General features: G+C 46.2%; 1 protein-coding gene and 1 pseudogene across 4 annotated transcripts in view; one reads left to right on the top strand and one right to left on the bottom strand.

Moving 5' to 3' along the window:
* Mboat1 (membrane bound glycerophospholipid O-acyltransferase 1) overlaps positions 1–17551 on the bottom strand; it is a 112949-nt gene extending 95398 nt beyond the window's left edge. For 2 of the 4 annotated variants that reach the window (XM_076573116.1, XM_076573114.1), the window contains exon 1: positions 17274–17551. In XM_076573116.1, the coding sequence (XP_076429231.1) occupies positions 17274–17369 (96 nt within the window). In that variant the 5' untranslated portion in view covers positions 17370–17551. The remainder of the gene's footprint in view (positions 1–17273) is intronic. The other 2 variants (XM_076573115.1, XM_006972284.4) reach the window with 2 other exon arrangements.
* Positions 2909–3089, top strand: LOC121829928 (U2 spliceosomal RNA; annotated as a pseudogene).
* Positions 17552–18064: the final 513 nt, after the last annotated feature.

Genomic DNA, 18064 nt, shown 5'->3' with positions numbered 1-18064 from the left:
GCCGTGTAAGAGTCTGAGGTCAGCCTGAGCTACAGGAGATGCTTTCTCAACAAGTGAAGTAAAAGCCAGAAACTCACACTCAGTATCTGCCCCATACTTTGCTCATAATCACTCAGGACTCGGGGGTTATGGCTTTCTGCAAGGAAGGTCAGAGCGGTAAAATGCCACTTGTGCATGTGTTCAGGGTGACCTGCTGTGGACGAGGCCATCACTGCCGATGTGAGCACACGTTGAAGCTATCTGTGCCTACCTGGCTCCTCACCGTGAGGTCCTTTGCCCCGCTCTGTTCCCACACTACACTATGCAGAGCTGTAGCATAGGAGGTTATAAATTAACTAGTATTCTATAGAACGTTCTCGATGTTCTGTGTAGAATACAGAGTATTCTATGTAAGTTTCTTTCTGAGGGGCAGGGGTCCTGACCGCCCTGCTTCCTCCACTTAGTTATCTAAGCCATCATCTGTGTAGGCATGCACACTTCCTGGTGTGAACTTACGGAATGTGTGCCTCACACCTGTGGAACGTCTATCATCTCCACGTATGTCTATGGTGTAAACTTCTTTAATACAGCCTCCCACAATCGTATAGTTCCTTCTTTATTTGTTGCTCACTTTGTTCCAGGATTCTCCATTTTCACCTGGCTCCTTCAACCACCCGACAGACCACCATCATGTATAAATTTTATTTTATTTTATTTTGGGGGGATAGTTGCTTTTGGGTACTTCTATACTTTCTGGAACTACAAACAACCCCAGGTTCATATTATATTTCACAGTTGAGCACTGGAAGCATTTCTCCAAGGACCCCAGTCCCTCGTGATGGAGAATGACATTAGGAACCATGATCTAGGCTTAGGTACACCCACTGCCGAAAGAGTTTAATTCTTACAGGCCGCTCGGCTGACAGACAAAGCGAACATAAGCATGTGGTGCTAACCTTTGAATCCTCAAATGTCTATATTTTTTCTTTGTAACTTTCTGTATTTATATTAAGCTAAGCATGGGTTTATAGTGATGGATTGGTCATTTCCATGTACATCTGATCTAGTAAAAAAAAAAGAGAATGCTTGGAGCCGGTGAGATGGTCATTTTTAGTTTTTGTAAATATAGCAATGACGATAGAACTTTCTCAGGAACTGAAGAGAATTCTTTAAAAGTTAGCAGAACAAAAAAAACTGCCCTTCATGTTCAAGGTCCTCTTCAGGAAACGAGCCTCACTGATACGCCACCCTGCCCCACTGATACCCAACTCTGCCCTACTAATACCCCTCCCTGTCCCACTAATACCCCTCCCTGTCCCATTAGTACCCCTCCCTACCCCACTAATACCCCAACCCTATCCCACTGATGATTTTCCACCCTGCCCCACTAATAATACCTCACCCTGCCCCATTGACACCCCACTGATACCCCACCCTCCCTCACTGATACCCCACCCTTCCTCACTGATACCCCACCCTGCCTGGTTGCCTAAACAGCACGCTGAGGTCTTCTTGGTAGCTGTTCCATGATGATATGGCTTTTGCCCTTCTTAGTCAACCCATCTTACTTCAGTTCACTTCCTTCGGTCTAGCAGTCTTTGGCCATCCTGATTTTCTTAGAGCCATATTCCTTCCTCTTTCCTGATGTCTCCAATTCACCCAGAAACTACCATGTGGAACCAAACATAGAGACACATTACTCTAGACTAACAGGTGTTTGAAGGTTGCCAAGTACGCAGGATGTGGCTTTACAACTCTGATAAAACCATGAGAAGTTCATTTCTAAATTACTTTATAACACACTGCTTTCCTTCAAATTTTCTCTGTAATGTCCACTAGCTAAGACACACAATCATAATTTCTTATTCATTATCATGAGTCAGGGCCCCACCTTAGATCTCAATGAAATGACTGCTTTTCATTTACAACCTCATTATCTTATAAACTAAGACAGCAAAACCAGAGTCAATAAAGCCATCTCTAAAGACATTATAAATGTGTAAGTGGAAAGATGAGAAATATAGCAAATTAAGTTTTGTAAAGTGGAAAGTTAACCATAAAACGAAGAATACGGACTAAGGATGTAGTTTGGTTGGTAGAGTGCTTGCCTACCAAGTACAAGACTCAGCGTCTGAGCCTCAGAATCGAATAAGGCAAGCATGGTGTTGCATGCCTGTTCTCTTGGGACTGGAGAAGTGGAGACAGGAAGATCAGAAGTTCAAGGCTACCTTCCCATACATACCAAGTTTGAGACTAGCTTAGGAGACATGAGTCTCTGTCAGAAAAAGAAGGAGGAGGAGGAGGAGGAGGAGGAGGAGGAGGAGGAGGCAGAGGAGAAAGATGGGCTGTTGTAAATGTTTATAAGGCAGCAAGCAGTAGGCAAGTTTGACTTTTGCGCCTTTGTGAAGTCCACCTCATGCCCCACATATTTAAAAAAACAATTTAAGAAAAAGTTAATTTAATTTTTCCTACACAATCTACTCACATGGGTTCCCATTTGTTAAATAATCTATAGGTAAATTGACAGCTGTTGTTGGGAGACCAGGCCAGTCAATGCTCCTTTCTCATGGAAAGAGAAACTAAAAAGCTCTTCCCTGACAAACAAGAGTGAAAAGCTGTTCTCTGCATGAACTCTTCTACAGAGTAGCATACAAGTTTCTAAGACATTCAGCCTTTATGCTACCAGGGAGAAGATTCTAGAATCACAAAGGCCAATCCACTTTGGCCAACACACACCAAAAGGAACCCCTTTCATTTGGAGAAATAATAAAACTGTGAAATATATAGCTATGACCTTTAAGGCAAGCCCACTGGAAAGTAGAAATGAAATGAAGGCTTAGTTTGTGGTGGTCCTGACTCTTAAAATGTCCTTCTTTATCACCTAAAGCCAACCCATCCTTGATACCATACCAGAAGGAGCCTAGTTTGCATGGCTTCTCAGCGTTTGGCTAAAATCAAGTGTAGCATGTGTTCTTATCAGTTTAATATCTGGTGTGTCTTCTATCTAACAACAATAAAGTCAATGGATTTTTATTTAAACGAGGAGAAAGATTAAGAGCCTTCTTCAGGCAAGGCAGTGGTGGCACACGCCTTTAATCCTAGCACTCAGGAGGCAGAGGCAGGCACAGGCAGACCTCTGTGAGTTCGAGGCCAGCCTGGTCTCCAAAGCGAGTTCCAGGAAAGGTGCAAAGCTACACAGAGCAACCCTGTCTCAGGGGAAAAAAAAAAAAGCCTTTTCCACCTACCCCATGCATCCACCTGGTATTAGAATGCCTCCCAGAATGTACCACATCAAATAATAATCATTGTAAAGGGTACCATTTCCAGTGGATGTGAATTATCAAGACTCCCAGGTTAAGTGCCATGATCAGCAAGCTGGCCAAAGACGGAGCCCTTTTCAGCCTGTTGCACGGGGATGCTGGAATCCACGTCCTCATACGTATGTCTCACTTCTCTTGTCTATCTGAGGCGGGCAGTGAAAACAAGTCTCTCCTCTCCTAGCTCCCACCTGAAGGGACTATCAGAACTCTCTGTATTCCCGGGTCAGGTGATCAGAGACCCTGCCCAGACCCTTTCACCCCAAACCACAGCAGGTTGGTGTGTGCAAAAGGCCATGGCCGTCCCTAAAAGGATAGAAATGGAACAGAAAGGAGGTCAGGTATCTTCAAAGCTCCTCGGGATAATATGAATCCGTTTCTAAGAAATAAGGGTAATTGCAGGAGGAGTGAAAAGTAGCAGAGGGAAAAAGCACGCTGAAGAACTGTAGGTTGTCACGTGTGCAGAGAGCAGACAAGATTCCGGGTGCACATAGACATAGATCGTGTCTGAAACATAGGGAAGGGAACAGCTGTCTGGAAAATGGACGAGCAGAGGAGAGAGACTGGCCTGCACTGTCCATCCTTCTTTGTCTGTCTATATGTTTGATACCACGTGTATATGCTACCTAGTCTAAAATTTAATTTTTTGTTTGTTTGTTTGTTTGTTTTGTTTGAGACACTATTTCACTCTACACCAAGGCTGACCTGGAATTCACAATGTATCCCAGGCTGGTGTCAAATTCATAGTGATCCTCCAGCCTCAGCCTCTAGAATGCTGGGATAATATTCATGAGTATTCACTCCTGACAGAAGGGTTAATTTTCAAAATTCATCTACAACAACCAAAAAAAATGTAATGGTAAAATATTTAATATTCTAGAAAGACACATACTAGATTGTCATTGGCTTCAGTAAACAAGAGTAAAAATTAGTACCCTTGAGGGGAAAAAGTCTTAGAAACAAAGAACCTTTGTGTGGGACGAGTGACTTCACTCCAGGACCTTTGGATCTGGTGAGTTCCTCTTTGTTGCCCTCTCGGTACCTGGGCTGAGTCATCCTCCCTCTGAATCACCTGCCACAGGTTGGAGCTGCAGAATGATCAAGAAGGACCAAGCAGAGAGGGAAAAAAAACCCAGAGAGCATTTTCCACCTTAACCCCCAGTATGAGATGAGAGTGTAGAACTAGAACGAGCAAAAAGGAATCGCATCACATCACGTGTCCCCTTGTTCTTTCCCAAACTTGACCAGAACCTGAGCAGAGTTCTGTGTTGTTTAGGGAACTAACCCTAAAGATGGAAGATGGTGGTAACGTATGGATGGATGGGTGGTCCCCAGCAGCTCAGCCCAGAAATCCGAATTCAGTGTTTTAAGCTGTGTTAATGCTAGCATGGACCTTCAAATCCATACCTAAGGCAGATAGGATCACAAACACACAAAGGAAGATTAACCGCTGAAAAGTTAAGTAATGGTACAAACAGAGCTCGGGTAGTACAAGGAAGTTGGTCAATGATTCACCAAGCCCACATTTTTTTTTTAGAGAACTAAAAGCACATTAGAAATGGGTTCATGAGTTCAGTCGGCTGGGGCAGTCACAGTTCAGCCTAGGGGATGGCAGTCTTCTAATAAAACACATTTTTACTTGAAGACTAACAAGTCTTGTGCTCCTGGCAAAATTTCTAAAAACCGACTTTCAATTGAAGGAAGTTCTTCCTGTGTCTCTCTGCTCGGAGGCCTGACTTGCTTAAACAGAAGCTCTCTTTCCTCAGGGACACACACTGAATGTGCACAAGCTGCTGCCACCAAAGCTGTCTGCAGATTGTGTCTCTTCAAGGACATCTGTCCCTAAGTCTCTCCTTTAGACTTCAAGGACCATGTCTGGGAATATTTGAGAGATTTTTTTTAAATGTGTGATTTGACTATAGACAGAAAAAGAAAAGCATTAGACATTATATACACAAATTGGAGACAACTTATCCAGAAACAACACAGAAATAATCAACAGTAACCTCCAGATATGGTACTTCAACTCCACATGAAGAGAACAGGAATGGAGTATGTTATAATTAAGCATAATTAGATTATCAGTAATGGAGCCAGAAAGTAGAAATAGATCTAATCGGCATGAAATTCAGGCTCTAAATAATACACAGGCCTAATTCCCTTGGCAAAAAAAAAAAAACTGCTTCCCAAATTTATCTCAACTTAGTCATTCATTCCAGACCAAGAATGTAAATAAAATTCCATCACAATTCAACAAACATATATTTAACTCCTACTCTGTTGTAAGCATACAAAGGTGCCTCACTGATGTTAATAAAAAAATGACTGGAGGTCTTTGTTAAGAATCGGCATCTGCTCTTAGATCCAGATTCTTATAAACCAGAGCAGGGTCACGCACACGAAAATCAACCCCCAAATGGACTAGTGGCTTTGTTTGTTTGTTTGTTGTTTGTTTTGTTTTTAAAGGGAGGCTTGCAGCAATCAAAGCTGCATAGGTCCCCCGGAGGTTGGAAATGTAGTTTTGTAGATAAAATACTTGCCTGGCACACATGAAGTTCACTTCCCTGGGTTTGATTCCTAGCAATCCAGTCACAGTGATAAACCCCTATTTATCCTAGCAATCTGGGGGTAGAGGCAAGAGGATCAGTAGGTTACGGTTATCTTCAGGACACAGTGAGTTTGAAGCCACCCTGCGCTATGTGAGACCCCTCAAAGGGGAAAAAAAAAAGACCTCCCCACCAAGGTAATCTAAGCTACCTGGCAAGGGAGTTCCCCCTTGTAATGTAAAGTAATTTTGAATGTTCTGTTTGATTGGGGGGAGGGGGGGCACCATCAGAGGATAACCTTATTCGGGTAGTCAGGCTTGGTGGCAAACACCTTTACCTGCTGAGCCAATTCACCAGCCCTGAAAAATAACTTTGGCATAACGTGTCTGGTTTTGTTTCTTGTTTCTGCTTCCCTTAGCCTTCCGGCCTGTAAAGCCACCTCCTCGCTACAATTCCTAAACCACTACTAAAGGACAATCGGATCTTTAAACTCTGTTTGCTGACATTCTGTTTTGTGATGGTGATCACTACCCACAAAGAATGTGACTCTTCTAAGTCTTGGCGCCTGTGCTGAAACTGCTTCTGTCTAGAATATTCTGCTGGTCCCACCTAGCCCAGAACTCCCCCACCAATTCTTCTTTTCTCTCTCTTCTCCAGGAGCACCCAGAGGTTCTGAGACCTCAAGGTCTAGGCACGGAGTGCATGCATGCATACTGAACACTTTGACATGCCAAGAGAGCAGTTTAACAAGCATCTGCAGGTCCTCCTGCAAGGCACAGACCACATGAGGCAAGGTGTGCTTGGCCACTGAGTACTTGGAGTACTCAAAGCGTAACTTTTAAAAGAAGACTTCCAGTGTTGGGTGGGGCAGAAAACACTGAATAATAAATATATGCCTGAGACATAAGGAAAGAGACTCCATAATAAGAAAGAGAGTATCTGCAGAATCAAAAGAGTGGGAATCAGAGGTGTGACTCAGGCTACAGCATTTACCTGGCGTTCATGACGCCCTGGGTTCAAACCCAGCACAGGAAACAAAATGCTGACTTTATAAGTTTGAACTTTCAAGGGAAATTACACTTGATGTTTTTTTGCTATTACTTTATGTAAATTACAAAAAAATCACCTTTTTTTCCCCATTTGTTATGATGACAATAAAATGTAAACCAGGGGTAAGATTACAATTTCTGTTGTTACTGTTTTGTTTGGGGGTTTGTTTGTTTGTTTGTTTGTTTGTTTGTTTGTTTGTTTGTTTGAGACAAGGTGGGGGTGTGTCTCTGCATAGCCCTGGCTGTTCTGAAACTCACTATGTAGATCAGGCTGGCCTCGAACACACAGAGATCTACTGCCTCTGCCTCTGCCTCCCAAGTGCTGAGATTAAAAGTGTGTGCCACCATGCCCGGCATAATTTTCTTTTTAGAAACCCAATGTACCTTAGGCATGAGTGCAGCCATTTATACAGGATGGCATCCACTGTTTTATCCCTTTATCTAGTCAGGAGACTGTATTCTCATTCAAACAGCCTTTTTTCAAATTCTAAGGTGCTGGGCCAGCCAAACAGTCCTCAAATATCTGTATAAATTTTAAAATATAATAACCATGACAGTCACAAAAAGAAGAACCATGGGAATGATCAAGAGCTCTCCCAGGCCCAGGGGAAGAGGGGACCAGGAGGAATGGAGGCGGACAAGAAGGCACAGGCCAGGCACAATGTGCCAGGGGAAGAAGTGTGTGCCCAGAGGCTAGAAGCTGTGAAGACACTGGAGGGACAGGGAATGAACCATCCACTGGGGTGAGAAGGTGGCTCAGTGGGGCTGGGTTACAGTGCAGTAATGACACAGAGCCTTCAGCAACAGCACCGGGTTCGAACCCTGCCTCTTCCTCTTCCTACCTGAAGAACTACAGATAAGCCCCACAAATCCTGGGGATGTGTTCCTTCATTTGAAATTAGGGGAATGCCTCTGAAGTGTGTGTGTGTGTGTGTGTGTGTGTGTGTGTGTGTGTGTGTGTGTGTGTGTGTTTGTACACATGTGTGTGCAGGTGTATATTCCAGTTCATGTGTACAAGTATAGGTGTACATGTAGAAGCTAAGAGTGAACTTGGGTATTGTTCCTTAGGTGCTGTCCAGCTTATGGAGAGTGGGTCTTTCGCTAGAACCTATGACTTGCCAATTGGGCTGGTTGGCCAGCGGGCCCCAGAGATCTGCCTCTCTCCACCTCCCTAGCCCTGAGATTACAAGTGTGCCCAGCTTTTTACAAGAGTTCTTGGGATCTATCTCAGGTCCTGATTCCCAAATGAGCTGTCTCCCAGCCCCTGCCTTTTGATATTTAGTTTGGCCTATCAATTGATTGAGATCGTGTAGCCGTAACAACTGGCTAGATGCCAATAGCACAGGCCTTCAATATGTAGAGTTTATAATGTCATTAAGCCAGATAGGCAAGTTGAGGCCAAGATGTAAAGACCACCTCTTGTCCACAACAGGAAAGTTAAAGCCCCAGAGTGCCTGCTTCAAATGCTAGGGAATACATGGTCACATAGACAATCTATCAGCCCTTCTTCAGGCCACCACACTGTGGCATAAACCAATATTCTGTGTGAGGGACATCCTGGAGACCCTAGGGTGGAGACTGTTCATCTTCCCGTTCCATGTGTACGGGGTCCTTATCTAAAAGGAGAGGGCTGGAGTGAGGGGCACCCCCACCCCACCAGCCTTGTCCCCCAACAGTATGGAATGTAAAATTTATACCTATGTGGCCCTAACACACCCACGTGATGTTCTCTAGCTGCTCCCCAAAGCCATCTTCTACCTCCCCGTTGCCATCTCTTCAGAGGCACAAAGAAACTTTCCACCACAGTCAAATACTGCTCTAGGAAAGACTGCAACCTCTGAGGTAGGTCTCTGGACTCGCTGGCTTCAGGGAAATACCTGCACCCCCCTAGACCCTCCCATTAGCCTAACCTCAGACTCAGCACAGAAGCTCCACTCTTCGCCAGTGCGCTCCTGACTTCCTCCTCGTGACTCATCATCTCCCCGCAGGCCTCCGCCCTCCCACTACTAACCTCACTTTGCTCCCATTTCACCACTAAAACTGCAAAGTCAATGTCAGGAGAAAAGGGTCAGTGCTTCCTCAAAACTCCACTGCTGCCTGGGATCATTTTTCTTCCACCGTTCTGCAAAACCTCTTCTTCCAGACTCCCCCCGGTGCTGGCACTCAATGAGACAATTCAACAGGAAGGCTGGCACCGCGGGTCATATCCTCCTTTGCTCTTTTTTCCTGCTGCCCAAAACTTTCCGAAGTCCTGAGATCTTACATACCTCGTATCTTCTCCATCTCAAAGCCCCAAATACACAGGAGCAGCTTCAGCCATGAGGGCAATCCATCAGCTCGCCGGCACCTGGGGCTTGTGCAGGTGACCCGGCTTTTACCCTAACCCCCACGCCCACACCCTGCCTTGCACGGTAGCCCAGAAATCTTCCACTCGAGAATCTCAGCCCCCACTCTCTCACCTCTACAGCTCCCTTTTCACTGTTATCACTTTGGCCTACTTGTCAGCATCCGTCAACACCCCTGCTTAACTTCGCAATAGCCTTCTCTGAAAACTTCATGCGTTCCATATTGCTCCTGGAAGGAGCTGTTGAAAGAAACGCAAACGTGTGACGCATGCTCTGAAAGTTGGGCGGCCAGAGGAAATGGCTCAGACAGTGAAGCATGTCCCTTACAATCACTGGGACCTGAATTTGATCCCCAGCACCCATGTGAACACTGGTGGTGTGGTGGCACTTTTCTAAGTGCAGCCTTGATGCTGCCCAGATGGGAGGCTCCCTAGACTGGCTAATCATCCGGCCTAGCCTAACGAGTGAGCTCTAGGCCAGTGACAGGTGGTCTCAAAGGAGGCAGATGATAACCCTGAGAATGGCATTGGATGTTGTGCTCTGGCCTCCACACACAGACATTTATATGCTGCTGCTGCTGCTGCGCGCGCACACACACACACACACACACACACACACACACACACACACACACAGTAAACCACTAGAAATTTCATTTCCAGTGAGTTGATTTTACGTGGTAGCCCACTGAATTGACCTCTTTCGTCAATCCCCTGTTAGGATTTGGGTGTGTAATGTCCCTCACAGGCTCCTATGATTGAATGCTTGGTCCCCAGCAGGTGTCACTGGTTTGAAATCTTGGGGAGGGGAGGTTTCACTAGAGAAAATGTGATGTTGATGACAGTCTGACATCACTTCTTGTTCTCTCTTTGCTTTCTCTGTGGATGTGAAGAAGCAACCACCATGAGTTCCTGCTTCCACTGGCCTCTCCCACCACCTGCCTTCCTCCATCATGGTAGACGGACCCAATGTCTCCACTGACCTCTCCCACCATCTGCCTTCCTCCATCATGGTAGACGGACCCAATGTCTCCACTGACCTCTCCTACCATCTGCCTTCCTCCATCATGGTAGACGGACCCACTGTTTCCACTGGCCTCTCCCACCATCTGCCTTCCCTGCCTTGATAGACAGACCCAATGCTTCCACTGGCCTCTCCCACCATCTGCCTTCCCCACCATGGTGTGGGGCGTTTACCCACCACCCCCACAGCTTCCCAGAGTTTTCTTGAGTGCGATCAGCAGGAAATATTAGATAGAAGGATTTATAGCGGAGCATCTTGTGAGATAAACAGATAGAAAATAAAGGATAGCCTCAAGAGGGCCTGGAACCTATTCCAACGGGCCCCGACTGTCTCTGGTCCAGGGTTTTTATAGAGACGCCAAGGGGTGGAGCAAAAGACCTCCTCCCCCAGCACAGCCAAGTGCAGGCCATCTCAGACACCTGCACTCAGGCCCGTGGTCCTGATCATTCTCTATTCGGACCTGCTGGGTAAAGCCACGAGGAACCCCAGAACGGGCTCCCACACCATGGTAGATGGACCCAATGTCTCCACTGGCCTCTCCCACCATATGCCTTCCCTGCCTTGATAAATGGACCCAATGTCTCCACTGGCCTCTCCCATCACCATGCTTTTCCTATCATGATAGACTATACCTTCACATTATGGGCCAAACATATCTTTCCTCTAACAAGTTATTTCTTTTTAAGTATTTAGTCACAGAGATAAGCAAAGTAACTAATACACCCTCTTAATGATCGCTCTAAGCCAATGGTTCTCAACCTTTAAGGGAGTTGAACACCTTTTCACAGGGGTCATATGTCAGATATCCTGCATATTAGATATTTACATTATGATTCATAACAGCAGCAAAATTACAGTTGTGATGTAACAAGGAAATAATTTTATGGTTGGGGTGTCACCACGACATTAGGAACTATAAGAAAGGGTTGCAGCATTAGGAAGGCTGAGGACCACTACTCTAAACCTTCACCCATCCTCAATGATGCTGCACCCTGTATCCTTGCCTCCTTCAGCAATGATTTCCTGTATCACTGTGGCATGACAATCTTTCTGTACTTCAACCCTTCAATGTCTTCCCTTGGACTCACTCTATTAAGTCTCAGAAATCTTCCTGCCTTAAATTGCTAAAATTACAGATGTGAGCCACCACACCTGGCTTAGATGGGTCATTGCCAACAAGTTCTGAGGAAGACTCTGTTAGTCCAGGTGGTACCCAGAAAATACATCCCTGTCTTACCCCAGATAAGCTTTTAGGGTCAGTATCACTTTACTCATGCTTGAATCACTGCTTCTCACGACTCTGGAATCCCTCTGAACCCAACAGAAACTTGATTCTTGTGGCCTGAGGTCTAACCGATTAATCTCCTTTGTAACCCAGTCATTTACAACACCCAACAGTGACAAGAATATTAACCGGGAAGAGATTTGGCTTTGCCAAACTGACTAAAGCTGAAGAAGAAGCAAGAAGGAGGGAAAGAAGAGGGATGGGGAGGAGAGCTGGAGGTGGAAAGGCTTTCTCTTGCTGATGCTCTGTGTCCTGATGGGTGTTCACGCCCATCCTGAGCTGAGGCTAGATGCAGCAAACCCAAGCCACAGTCTGGAGGCTGCACAGATAATGGCAGTATTAGAATGAGGTCCCTTCTTTCAAAAGGCCAACCTCTCATCCCCTTTAATAACAAGGTTCCAAGCCAGGCATTGAGGTGTACACCTTTAATCCCAGCACTCGGGAGGCAGAATCAGGCAGATCTCTATGAGTTCAAGACCATCCTGATCTACAAAGCAAGTTCCAGGACAGCCAGAACTAGAGAAATCCTGTCTCAAAAACAAACAAACAACAACAACAACAAAGGCTCTTGGGCTGGGATCACCTCCTTAGTAGAGAGTGTGCCCTAGTGTTTTCAAGGCCCTCAGTTCAATCCCTGGGACCACAATTCACAAAATCAAAATACCATTCTTTGCATAGAACTTTAATAATTAACAACATTGGCATCTTCTGTTATGACCAACAGCATTTTCTGGGTATCTAAAATCCCCCAGAGAAGCAGTTTCATGAAACCATGAAGAAACTTGAGTTTGAAATTGTCTGCAAACCAAGCAATGTTACAATACAAGGTGACTTTCACACAGTGTCTTGTTTGCATACGGTAAAGTCTGCAGGAGTCAAATGTGTCCTTCACTTCTCTTCCCGCTCCCCTGAGGAGCCAGCTACAAACTGGGGCATACACCTGTTTACTTGTGTGAGCCTCTCCTCTGCTGGTACATAAACTCTTCTACAGTGGGGACCTTGACTTTATTTCACCACACAGCCAAGTACCTGGTACTAACAGGATTAAATAAATGTTTAATGTATTTAACAATGGCTGTGGAATGTGAGCCGAGCTTTTAACGTGGGGCAAGACTTAGATAAGAACAGAACCTGGGTTTTCCAAGCGTAGCCAAGGACTTCAACCAAGTGACCGAAAGCTCAAGGAAACCTGAGGTCACAGATCTCAGTGTAATAACCTTCTGCTGGGTCACCATTAGCCTAGTGCCAGGTCTCCAAGGCTAGCCTTCATGAGTGCACTTAAAAAAAAAGATGTATTTTTATGTGTATAGTGTTTTGTCTGCATGTATGCATGCCTGGTGCCCTCAGTTGTCAGAAGAGGTCAATTCCCCTGGAACTGGAGTTAAGGATGGTTGTGAGCCATTGTATGTATGCTGGAACCAAACTCAGGTCCTCTGCTGGAGCAGCAAGTGCTCCTAACCACTGAGCCATCTCTCCAGCCCCATGAGTTCTCCTTTAAATGGGATCACAGGTCTGTGTTGAACTCTTAAGCCCTGGCTACTTTAGCCTCAGCATCATTTCCTGGATCCTAATTCTAGTCTGTCTCTTTTTCAGCAGGTGATAAATTGAGAGGAAGGGGGAGGGGCGAAGGAAGGAAGGAAGGAAGGAAGGAAGGAAGGCAGGAAGGAAGGAAGGAAGGAAGGAAGGAAGGAAGGAAGGAACAAATGAACGAACGAACAAACCTAGGCAAAGCATCATAGCCTAAGGCTGAACTGACCCTTGATAAAAACACATGAAGCTTGGGGACACCAATAGGCACTGATGTCCTCGGCCCCCAGAATTCACCACCACCACACTGACATCCCTCAAAATCTGAAAAATAATTCTTTCCTATGAGCATTGTTCCCAAGCTACAACCACACACCGCATGAATGAATAATGTCAGAACTCCAGATTCCACTCAGGTGGTTGAGTCGGCCATGCTTTGTAATCATGGAGGCTATGGTTCAATTTAAAGTTCATCATGTCACACTCCAAAGCCAGAACTCTCTGCAGAGAACATGAGCACATGAGCCCTCACCTCATCTTCCATTCCTTACCTAATTTATCCTAAGTGAAGGTTAGTGTCTAGATAATCCATGGCCACACAGACAAAGGCTAGTTTAGAAAATCAGGTTTAGTCTTTTAGGGTGTGTGTGTGTGTGTGTGTGTGTGTGTGTGTGTGTGTGTGTGTGTGTGTATAATATATACAACATATATAATAATACATAGTATAATATAATATATATATCATTTATATTGTACACAAGTGTGTGTGCACATGCTGAGGTCAGAGGACAGCCTGTGGAAGTTGGTTTTCTCCTCTCATCACGTGGGTACCTGGGATTGAGCTCAAGTCATCAGGCTAGCCTCAAATGCCTTTTAAGCACTGAGCCATCTCTCTGGACTTCATGATACAGTTTTCAGCAAACATATCCAAGCTGCAGAAGCTCTGAGTCATCCCCATTTCCTATACTTCATTTGAATGGCAGTGCTCTCGCTGTCTGTCATTAAATAAGAATTTCACATTTAACAGCTTCAGGAGCTTGTCAGGCAAGGCAAGCACCTATTTAAAAAAAAAAAAGAAGAAAGCTATAAAAACAGCTATAGACGTCTATCATAGACACAACTGGACACAAGCATTCCTGTCTCAGACTGCCCTTAAGAACAGGTAAAAAGGATCATCAGATAAGCAGAAACAAAGAGTTCTCCTCACATAAAGCCAGGACACAGAGCATAGTACAGGGTTTTGCGAGTAACAAACTTTTTAAAAGATTTCTTATTTCTTTTTTTTTTTTTTTGGTTTTTCGAGACAGGGTTTCTCTGTGTAGCTTTGCGCCTTTCCTGGGACTCACTTGGTAGCCCAGGCTGGCCTCGAACTCACAGAGATCCGCCTGCCTCTGCCTCCCGAGTGCTGGGACTAAAGGCGTGCGCCACTGTGCGCATGCGTGTGTGTGTGTGTGTGTGTGTGTGTGTGTGTGTGTGTGTGTGTGTGTGTGTGTGTGCAAACTCCTGCATGGATCCTCTGGAGCTGGAATTACAGATGGTAGTGAGCTGCCTCATATGGGTGAAGGAAACCAAATTCAAGTTCTCTGGAAGAGCAGCAAGCACTCTCAACTGCTGGCCCATCTCTCCAACCTCAATAATAAACTTCTTGATGCAGGGAAAGCCAGAGATTAAAGGCAATCACAGAAATGTGATTTCTTAAAAAGTATGATCAGGAACATGAAATCTTGAGACACTGGGGAAAGGACCAAAGACAAACCCACTGCCACAGGTTGGTCCCAAATTATACTAGTTATGGCTCAGGACTTTTCCCCCAGGCTGAAAACAAGTGATTTAAGGTATCATATGATGAGCACTTCTTTCACCAAAGCTCAGACTGACCCTGCTAGTCAGGCTGACCTAAGATCTCAGAGAGGCCAAGTGTTCCTGAGGATTTTTCATTCATCCCATGATCTGAGTTCATTTGTGGAATGAACTAAAATCATTCACATCTTTTCATAATGCTCTTCTCTTCCTTTTCATAAATTCAAAACAGGATTGCTTTGGGGGCTGAATAGATAACTCAGAGGTTAAAAGCAAAGGCTGCTCATTCAGAGGACCCAGTTCAGTTATTAGCACCCACATTCAGCAGCTCACAGTTGCCTATAACTCCAGCTCCATGGGACCCAAGCCCCTCTTGTTCTCAAGTACACATATCCACCAGGGGCTTGTGTGTGCACACATGTGCAGATGTGCGCGCGCGCGCACACACACACACACACACAATTTAAAGTAATAAAATAAATCTTTTCTAAGAAACAGGGTAACTTTTACAAAAATTCTACAGCTTGAGGAGGGAGGTGGATGCAGCTAAAAGCTTGATAACACTCTAGGACCGCCTCTCAATTTGCCTTAGTACTTCACCAATCTGTTTCTTTCTATACAAAAGGGGAGAAGCCCCCTCTGAAAATAAATAGAAATTATTTTCTATTATTGTAAATAGACTATTGTAAAATAGAAAATGCAGCTACAATAGACTCTGTTAGGAATTAGAGAGGTCAATGCAAAATGAACTTGTCCTATGGAAATTCAGCAACAGATAAATTTAGTTTCCGAGTGACAGAATTTGTTCTTGTGCCTGCCTGCCTGCCTGCCTGCCTGGGTCCCTTGGACTCCTGGTCTTTACTACAAAGTGAAGAGTAATTGACTTAACATCTGATACATCTACCAAGTTCCTGACTCTCAGAGTTCCGCAACTGATGAGAAGGCAGTAGGCAGAACCCCAGAAGCTGAGAGGACGCTGAGTAAATGCCAAGGCCTGGTCCAACTTCATCATTGCCAGAGGAATGCAAAGCGGGGGGGGGGGGGGGGGGGGGGGGGGGGGGGGGGGGGGGGGGGGGGGGCAGCAGGTACAGGTAGCTCTAGCGTGAAAGGAAAGAAAACAGCTCTAAGAAGATGGGAAATCTTTTTGTTCTTCTTTTGCATTTTTGAGCCACGGTTTTACCATGTAGCCCAGGCAGGCTTGGTGCTCTCCACATGGCCTATCCTGGTCTCCAACTTGAAGATGTTAAGTCTCAAAGCCTGGGGCAGACCGCTGAGGTGCCATTTAACAGAAGCAATCTTCCTCCCTCAGTCTCCCAAGAACTGGAAAAACAAGCATGCACCACAATACCCAGCAAAAGAAGGGAAAATAAACACGGAAAACTCAGCAGAAACGAAATAGTAGGGGAGCAGATGTCTTATTCCCACCTACCCTGCCTGAGTCCATTTAAATCAATCAGCATCTTACACAAGCCTGAAGCGCCAAAACAAAGTAAACAAGCCTACACCCCAGGAAGACTTTTCCCCTAATCCTGGGGCTAGCACCCAGACCCCCCTGGATACTACAAGCTCTACCTCTGAGCTGCAGCCCTGGCTGTCTCTACAAGATTGCTCACCAAGTTACTGTTGCCAATTTTAACTGTAATGTAGCAGGCAGTTCCTGAACAGTTCAAAAGATTTCCCCGCAGCCCCTCTTCTCCCAAGAACCGGCCCTACTCATCAGCTTCCCACAGCAGGGATGAATAAAGACTGATAACAAAGGGCCCTCGTGGTCTGATAAGCATCTCCACACAGAAGGAAGAGGATCACCACAAGTTCTAGCCCAGCCTAGGCAAAATAGATAGTTCAATGCCAGCCTGAACTACAGAGTGAGTGTCAAGAAAGTCTGGGCTACACAGCCAGATGCTGTCTCAACAAAGTCACCGCCATATGCTAGACTATGCCTACACACCTACTTAGTCGGGCGTTTTACTTCTTGTGGTTGTTTGGTTTTGTTTTGGGGTTGAGGCGTCTCACTCAGTTACCTAGACAGTAGACTGGAACATGCAGCAATTTTCCTGCCCCGGGCTCTGGAGAATTGGGATTAGAGGAGTGAGCCATCACCACGCCCAGCTCGATCAAACTTATTCTTAAAGTAGGCTCGCCTAAATTTAAAATCACAAAGACCAAAGTACACTAGTGGGAAAATGCTGGATTCGTGAATCTCACCACTGAAGTTTCGATCACAGACCAAAACTTAAGTTCAGTCCAACTTGCCGGTTTAGGTGAACGGGTAGCTTTCACACAGAAAAAGCAACCGACTCAAAAGGAAGCCCTCGCACCTGTGGACTGTGGGCGGGGACCCGGGCGCACCCCTCTCCCCAGACCGAGGGTCCGGGTCGGGGTCGCGGGTGGGACGCTGTTACCTGGTCTAGCGGGATGCCTAGGAGCTGGCTGAGCGGGTGCAGGCAGGTGGAGCCCGTGGTGCGGTAGGAGAGGCTGGCGGCCGATTGCGCAGCCATCCTGCATCTTCGGGTATGCTGTCGCCTGGGCGCTGCACACTGGTCACCTCGAGGGTTCTGGAGGATCGCGCGGGAACCCGTCGCTTACTCCAGGGCGCGGACCTGGCGCTGCGGTCCCCCACGCCTGGGAGGGCTGGGCCCCCAGCGCTGGGCTTCCCGCTCCGCACCGCCCGCCGCCTATTGGCCGGTAGCCGGGGACGCCCCGGAGGAGGAGCCGGGCAGAGCAGGGCGCGGATCCCCGGGAGCCCGGCCCGGGGCGGCCGGGAGACGCCCTGCCTGCTCCCCAGCTCGTCGGCCTCCGGGGGTGTCGGGGGCCGCCCTGGGTTCCTTCAAAGTCGTCTCCCTCTCCACCCAGGCAGCGGGGGTGTCCTGTGCTCTCTTTACAGGCCCGGTTCCTGCTGCCATTCCGGAAGCCAGAAGAGACCTTCGGGCTAGCCAACACCCAGATTCTGCACACTTTTAAGATTTATTTATTTGCTATTTATAGGCAGGATCGCCAGTAAGCCCAAACTAGCCATGAACTCCCAAATACTGAAATTACAGGTGGGCCCTAACCATAAAACTCCACTCCATATTCCTTTTCTTCTTAGCTCCCCCTTCCTCCTTCACTCCCTAACTATTTCTGTGTGTCTCTCTGTCTCTCTTTCTCTCTCTGTCGTTGTTGTTTGTTTACTGTTTGTTTGTCCTCCTGCCTG

Source organism: Peromyscus maniculatus, chromosome 5, assembly GCF_049852395.1.
Source record: "Peromyscus maniculatus bairdii isolate BWxNUB_F1_BW_parent chromosome 5, HU_Pman_BW_mat_3.1, whole genome shotgun sequence".
Lineage (NCBI taxonomy): Eukaryota > Metazoa > Chordata > Mammalia > Rodentia > Cricetidae > Peromyscus > Peromyscus maniculatus.
This window is presented reverse-complemented; position numbering and strand designations above follow the sequence as displayed.